At 38.9% G+C, this 7851-nt stretch overlaps 1 protein-coding gene across 4 annotated transcripts; it reads left to right on the top strand.

The window, feature by feature from the left end:
- Window positions 1-408: 408 nt before the first annotated feature.
- Window positions 409-7819, top strand: ankrd49 (ankyrin repeat domain 49). 4 transcript variants are annotated; one of them, XM_031871378.1, is made up of 3 exons: window positions 409-469; window positions 1417-1653; window positions 6311-7819. In XM_031871378.1, the coding sequence occupies exons 2-3, from the start codon at window positions 1423-1425 to the stop codon at window positions 6785-6787; spliced, it is 708 nt and encodes a 235-aa protein (XP_031727238.1). In that variant the 5' UTR covers window positions 409-469; window positions 1417-1422; the 3' UTR covers window positions 6788-7819. The 4 variants fall into 4 exon arrangements, with proteins under 4 accessions (XP_031727238.1, XP_031727235.1, XP_031727236.1 ...); XM_031871375.1 differs by having other exon boundaries at window positions 419-469; window positions 1357-1653; XM_031871376.1 differs by having other exon boundaries at window positions 431-465; window positions 1357-1653.
- Window positions 7820-7851: the final 32 nt, after the last annotated feature.

Here is a 7851-nt window from a genome sequence, read left to right as displayed (position 1 = left end):
AGGAAGTTACGTTTGCGATGTACTTGAAGGACAGAAGCCTGCTAATCTTTGCAAAGGATGAAGAACAACGGAGAAGCTAAAAGGTTGATCAGTGAGAAGGGGACTGAGAAAACCGAGAGCCTCTCGATCGTACTTCATTTCGTACTTCTTTGATGTACGTATTACCAAAGAAAGTCTTGCTGGGCATGTTGAGTTATTCAGTGAGAGAATATATTCCACCACCACTTAGATGGTTTAAGTGGCAGCGTATTTGGTTGTGATTTAGGCACAGACATTGAGAGTGTGCAGTGGGGCTTTTACAACATTGGCAGTACATGCCGTACAGAAATTCGTCGTGGAAGGATATTGTGTCTGATTCACACTCCGGAGCAATAGGTGGCGATAATGCACCATAAAACTTGATGCCAACCGCCATTAAACAAGAAGAAGAAGAAGAAGAAGGAACCCGAAGAACCCACACAACTAGTAGGTCAGGGAGAGTTTTTTCATATCAGCGTCTATTCCTCAAAGTACTCTCGTCTGGCTACACGATATCTACAGCTCTTAACAACGTTACACATTTGCCAGTTCATTAGTTAGGTGCCGTAAACATTACACAGTTAACGTCAAGATAGCTAAAGCTAATGCTACACACTGCTTTCCACTACACCAGCCCAGTTGAATCTGTTTAAAGAGTTGTTGATTCACGTACAATGTATTTAGCCTCCAGTCATTTTGGAGACTTCAGTTTCTGGTGCCGTTGAACTGTATTGCATTATACTGAGTGGTATTTCTAGTGTATGACCTAACCACATTGGTATAAACGGGCAAGATATGTGAATAGTAACGTTAACGTCGTGCACGTCTTGTGATTTACTTAATAACTATTTGTACATTACAAAATGGAAAATAAAAGTCAGAGCGAGATTCTAGGGCTGCAACTAACTATTTACATTATCTATTCATCTGCGTTAATATTATATGATTTAATGTAACTATTAAAAATGAAAGCTGCTGGTCACCTTGAGTGATATATAGGCCTACATATGAAACATTCAAAATAATACAACTAAATAGAAATAATGATTTTTTTTTTTCACACGAGATTATAAAAGGACACCAACGTTGTCTATTCAGAATAAAGTTAACAAATGACAACTGCAGGGTTGTCGGTGACAGAATGAATGTATAAAATCCCTTTGATGGTCACTAGATAGAAGATATTAATAAGCACATAGAAGTGAATCAGCAGGGGTTTGTGAAATTCAATCCAAGGGCAACTCAAGTAAAAGTACTAAACCTTAATGCCCTAAATAGTTCAGTGTCAACGTTCTCTCACACCAGCTCGACCTGTGATTTTGATTTATCATTTGTCAGGTCCGTGTCTCTGTCTGACGTCTCCGTGTCTTTCTGTCTGGAATTCTGTGACACAAACAGTAAGTGATGGAGTTTCCAGAAGGTTTCAACCAGCTTGAGCTGCTGAATACACACGGACACCTGATCCCCAGAGGGGCTAGCAGCCTATGGACCGGAAGCAAGGATGAGGAGGAAGAGGTGGAAGAGGAGGAGGAGGAGGAGGAGGGGGACCACAGTGAGGGGTGGTATCTAGAAAAAGAAGAAACTCTCAAAGACAAACCAAAGGTGCTCATTCTGTGGGCAGCGGAAAACCAACGCGTAAGTAATGTTAGTTACCTCCTCAAAAGAGGAAATTGGTTTGTTTGTTTGCTTGTTTGTACACGCATTACAGTACGTTTCACTTTCATTAACATTGCAAGGTAGGGCATTTGTGCTGAATTCATGTAGTTTCGGAATAATCAGAAAAATTAGTTCCTGACTGAGGAAAATGAACTGAAAATTCATGTGGACGCCCAAAACAACAAACAGCTAACGTGTTATTTAAGCAATGAAATACGAGGAGCATGTGAATGCACCATTGTCTGCATTTTCCGAGTGCCCGTCTAGTTTTCTTATTAATTGCTGTTAAATTGTTCCAGCGACCATGTGTAGCACAGACCAGCAGGTTTTTAATATGTGCTATAGCTGCCTTTCTAAAACTGTTCAGTTCTGCTTCTGCTGCCAAACGTCAACTTAAGCTGCAGCTGAATGTCTGACACGGTGTGCTGTGGGATTTTGGCAGAAACTTGTCCAAATATTTCCTAGATAAAATGTCAAAATATGTATCGGTGTTTTAATCCAACAACACGGAAAACAGGCCCAGCAATCCAACTTCTGTAAGTCGGCTGGCATAACGGTGTGCGTGCGAATCTTTCCTTCCTAAACACAAACATTGGCTGTAAACTGCTGTCGATGGAGTTAATTGTCATTTTCTTCTAATTTTAAACAAAACAGATAAGTATGATTTAGAAAGTTTTGTCAACATTCACAAATATTTCTGTGGCACCATTTAACCCTCATCCTGCCAACATATTTAACGTACCATGTACTCATCAAAATATTATTTGTTATGTAATTAATGTCATCTGAAGATAAAAACAGACATCTTAGGGAAAGTTACAGTGAAATGTAATATGTTCCCCTAGGAACTCAATGCATTGGTATTCAAAATAACTATTTTAAAAGCAGTAATTCAAATATAAACAGAAAACTCTCACATGTAGTCATTAGGTACAATTTGAATGATAGAATAAAGCACCTGTGAGATATGACAACAAGTAGACCTCTGGGGTCTGATGGCAGGATGAGGGTTAAATGTAAATTGTAATTTCTTTCTACATCATATAGTAAAAAATAACAGTACCTGCAACACCTTCAATCTGCTTTCACCATTGCATGCAGCCCCCCCCCCCAAAGTAAATGTATGCATGGAAATAATAGCAAGCTAATTACCATAATTTACAAAAAGATTTAGCATAATGTATTCTTGCCCACTTAGCAGGATTATCCACAAGGTCTACAGTCCATTTAGCTTTTCATAAAAAGACATGCTGCTATCCAGAAGTCCTCATACTATCCAGTTCGGTATGTTATGAACTGAAAGTGACACATGCAGTACAACTATTGGGCCGATTCTGAATATGATTTGGATTTGACAACTAATTGGACCCGATCTGGTCTGGTCAGTTGGTGTAAATAATATAGTGTGTGATCTGTAAAGATGTTTTTTTTCAACTGTTCAGATAATGTCACTGCCAGTCTTGTTCATAAAGACTTTTTTAAAAACATATTCGACATATGCGGATTGATGACGTCTCTCGTGTTTTGCCCAAAGGAGACGTACTAGTACACAAACAGCTTTCCCTGAGGTGTGCCTCATTTTTACAAAGTTCACTCACCTCCACTTCCCTCTGTAGGCGGTCTACATTGCCCACCCAAAAGCTGTGCGTTTTCTGTTTCTTGGGCCTTTAACCTGTAAACTGCACTGCATATACACCATGCAAGCTGCTGGTTGTGTCGGTACAAGATCATCTAACAACTGGTGTTCTCACAGGATTTGCAGGGTAATAACTGTTGTCTTGTGTATTTAGTCAGTCGTAAGGTTTATGCTCCTTCCTGACCACCAAAGACTAAACATTGAAGAGGGCTCCCCCTAGTTTCTTTTAAAATTAATACAGATAAACTAAGGGTGGGTATCATTTGAATCTATTTGATTCTAGTGTTGATTTCAAAACGATACATTTTCAATACCTTACTTTGAGAAAGATGTATGTTTTTCTGCCAAACCTTTTTTTTATTGAACAATAGAAGCCAAAGTCTGAAATGGTGCTTCAAACACGTTTTTTATTATTACATTTTAATTGAGAAATAATATGTATTTAAGAGCTCAGGAGATCAAGCTGATAGGACTGTTATTCGGCCTTTCACCTTTTAGTGCCATGGAAGTGAAAGCAACCGGTCAGTGAGAGATTATTTCAGTTAATATTTAGGCGTGAACTGTTTTCAGCCTGGTGTGGAGCGTGTTAAGACTCACCTCGTGCCAAAACACAAAAAAAGCAAAACCTAAGTGTTACATTAAAAGCGTTAGTCTCTGGATCATGTTTTTCTCCTACTCTGTCTGGTTTGGGTGCCATTGAAAGCAGTAATGAATAGTTGATTAATCATGTAGTTGATCAACAGAAAAAGAAACTCAATCTTTTGATAATCCCTTTATTGTTTTATTAAGTTATCTCTTAAGATTGATGCCGAACATTTGATGGCTCCAGCTTCTTAATTGTAAGGCTTTGCCACTTGTCCTTGTCCACATGTATGTGGTCTCACAGTATATACAGTGGTGTATCTTGACAAAGCACACTGTGTGAAGATGTTGGCTGTATTGAAAGAGTGAGCACTCGCAAGGACGAACAATATCTCACCCCAACAAGCATTTCTTAAAACTGTTATGAGCAAAGACGGTGCGTGTAAACTGTATGTGGTTATTTAATACAAATTGGATGTTGTTTGTGTGCCTGCTATCGGATATCAGATATTATCCATTGATTAAGTTTAATGAAAAGCAATCGGAGCGTATTAAATGTGCTTGTGAGAGACTGGTTGCCATGCTGCTTAAGAATAAAGGACCCAGCATTACTCCACCAAATGGGCTTTACACAGTGAAGTATTTATGTTGGAGGATTCTTGATTTAATGTTGCTGAAGAGACTGTGCAAAGACAAAACATTAAGCAATGAGCCACAAGTAAAAACCACACATTTTCTGTCTATGTTGTGCTAATTTGATTAAAAGAACTAGCACATGTTCGATGTAGTGCTCGCTGATAAAACTCACAAAATCTCAAAGCCCAATGTGGCACGTTCCAATGTCTTCTCTTTATTATAGGACCAACGGTCCAACGCAGATAGATTGACTATTATAAAACAACTGGAAGCAGAGACTGAACTAAAAATGATTGTAGGATAAGAAAGATGTGGGAAAAAAACAATTTTCCCTCAAGTGGTCTGGACTGCAGCTGTGAGCCGGGGTTTGATTTGCCTTTTTTTTAATCTTCACTTTTGTATTTTGTAAGAAGTTTATGAACACATCGAAGTGGTTGATTTAATGTTAGACATCCTCTTTTGTCTTCTTTCAGCTGGTGTTCAGATGTGCTTTTTAAGAGTCAAAATCTCATATTTTTAAGATCTGATGCAGCAAAAAGTCCGCGGTAACATTTTGACTTACTAATTATTTCTTTCTACCAAAAAAAGGAAAATCATGAATATGTTGTAAATCATTCTCACTCTCTAATATCATGGTTGATAATTCTTGTAATTTTAAAAATTTTGAAAATTATTTTGTGGTTGTCAAAAAAAAAAAAAAAAAGAAGTTGATGTAGTGCCATTAAATCTGACTTGTTTAAACCTTTTGTTGGTACTAGCCACACATTCAACACTATTCTGTACAGAGAATACAGCTGTCCCTTGCAGCAGGTCAACATTGAGTTGTAAATAAATGCAGAATAGGATGAATAATTGAAAAACTGCGTGACTTTGCACATCATGAGGCAATACATGGCACAGAGGGAACAGTTGACAATAAGAAAACACATTTCCTAAACCCTGAAACCTCTCAACGGTGTTGAGGCCATGAAATATACTAAGCACCCTCTGGATAATTACACAATGCTTCCCTTGGTGAGGAAAACAATCAGCTCCAACCTAGTTTAATCACAGTTCATATACACAATAACTCTGGACAGTTAATACCGTTGATATGTTACCGTTTTCAACCCACTAGAGTTGTCTTGTGCGTGACGTCTGTTTAGTGCTGTGCTATGTTTTGCAAGTCTGCTTTATGATCATTTCTGTGACTTTGCATTTAAGACCCACGTGTGTCTTCAAATCACTGTATTGTTTCCTCTTTCTCAAGGAGGTCCTGTAATTGCGGCGTACTCATTGCGTCTGTCTAGTGAGTCTCCTCATCTATGTCCCACCAAAATAACCCAAAGATACCCTGAGAGGTTTCACAATTTGATAGTTCTGTGAAATATTTGCAGAGAATTGCATAGTCTTTTGCCTCAGGGAGTGCTGTTATGTTTGTCCACCCCATTTTTCCCACTCTTTGATAAATGTTTATTAGTGTAACTGAAACTGAATAGATTGCAAAAAGCTTCAGCCAACCCTACTTTGAACAAAGGTTCAGGCACCCCTCTTTGCTGGGATGCGATCTTCATACAGATGAAGGAAGAAATTCTACTCTACAAATACTTATGTATGTATTTACTCAGGATAAGTGTGACCGGAATAGAAGATGATTCAGTTTGAAAATGTTATGTACAGAGAGGTGACAGTTACCAACATGAAAGGTTGGGAAGGGGGTTAGAATAATCATTGTAATAGGTTCATGAGACTTCTAGTTTGTACTTTCCTGACCCTCGGCATTTTTGCATTTTTTTTTCTCAGCTTGCAACAGTCCACAGGCTGTTAACCGCTGATCCCTTGCTGGTGCACTGCTGTGATGAGGACGGATACACTCCACTGCATCGTGCAGCATACAGCGGCCATGTTGATGTGGTTTCTGCTTTAATCGCCGCCGGGTCTAAGGTTAACCCTCGCACCATCGATGGCTGGACGCCGCTTCACAGCACCTGCCGCTGGAGCCGCGTCACTGTGGCGAGTTTTCTTCTGCAACATGGGGCCGAACTGAACGCCCAGACCAACGGTGGACTCACACCGCTGCACTTGGCCGCCTCCGACACCACCGCCTTCAGAACAGACTCTCCTCACACGTTGGAGCTCCTCCTCTCTCAACGTCACCTGAAGCCAGAGCTCTGCAGCAGCAGCGGGGAGACGGCCAGTGAGGTTGCCCGGCGTACTGGCCCACATCACGCCCTGTTTGAGATGGTAGAAGACTGTGTCAATGTGGTACCATCTCATTAATTAAAGAGATGTTTTTTACCTTCTTTTTTATAGAGAAGATTTAAAGTTGAGCATTATATCACTTGCCATTCATTACTTGAACTTTTGTAAATACGTGAAACTAATGCTGAGTGCACTGCATTTTAATAAAGTAGCTTTATCAATGCTTAAAGCGCTACAGTGGAGTAAGTATTTTCTTTGTTTGTTATTATAGTTCAATCTTTTGCTTCATATCCAGCCACAGACAGACTGTGTGGTGTCTTTTAAACTGGACATGCTCATGGTTTTTTTCGCAGGCATCACTATACGCTTTATATGTCCCTCGTTTGGTCCAATGAGGCAGTTGAGGCCAGATGTTGTGCAGCATATGCAGCAGCTGCACATCTCGACAGTAACTTATTTGCAAAGGTGAATGTTTTACTAATTTTACTTTATTAATCAATTGATTGAATCAAGTGCTCATAGACCAAAATGACACCATCACCATGCTTGTTTTGTCCAAACAAGAAAGCTATAAAAAATAAATTAAAATTCTTTTTAAAAACTGATTACTAGGATTGTCAAAATAGTTCACGATTCATTTTCTGTCAATCTACTAATTAATTTAATAAGCATTTCAGCTGTACTTGTCTATACTGTTGGGTCATTTAATTCATAGTTCTTACTTTTGTGTCCAAAAAAAACAAACTTAATTTGTAAAGTAACGACTAAAACTGTCAAATAATTGTGGTGATGTAAAAAGTATAATGCGTCCCTCTGAATGTAGGAGTAGCAGTAAAAAGAAAAGACTTGAGTACAAATACCTTACATGTTTAGTTAAGTACAGTACTTGAGTAAATGTTCTTAGTTTATTTCCACCACTGGAGTTTCATGGCCCACTGAAGATCTGACTGGGCTGGAAATGTTGCCTATTTAAATATATAATATTGTGGTTTGGAGTCAGTGTGCAGACTTTTCTCAAAAAACAGGTTGCTATCTTTCTGCTGAACAGACTGACTGACTCACAAAACCTTATGACAACATTTCAACAGATACAGTTGTGTGAAAAAGTGTTTGCCCCCTTCCTGATTTCTTATTTTTTTGCA

The sequence above is a fragment of the Anarrhichthys ocellatus genome, unplaced genomic scaffold (genome assembly GCF_004355925.1).
Source record: "Anarrhichthys ocellatus isolate YVR2014 unplaced genomic scaffold, GSC_Weel_1.0 scaffold58, whole genome shotgun sequence".
Classification (NCBI taxonomy): domain Eukaryota; kingdom Metazoa; phylum Chordata; class Actinopteri; order Perciformes; family Anarhichadidae; genus Anarrhichthys; species Anarrhichthys ocellatus.
The sequence above is the reverse complement of the archived record's forward strand: the minus strand, read 5'-3'. Positions and strand labels throughout refer to the sequence as shown.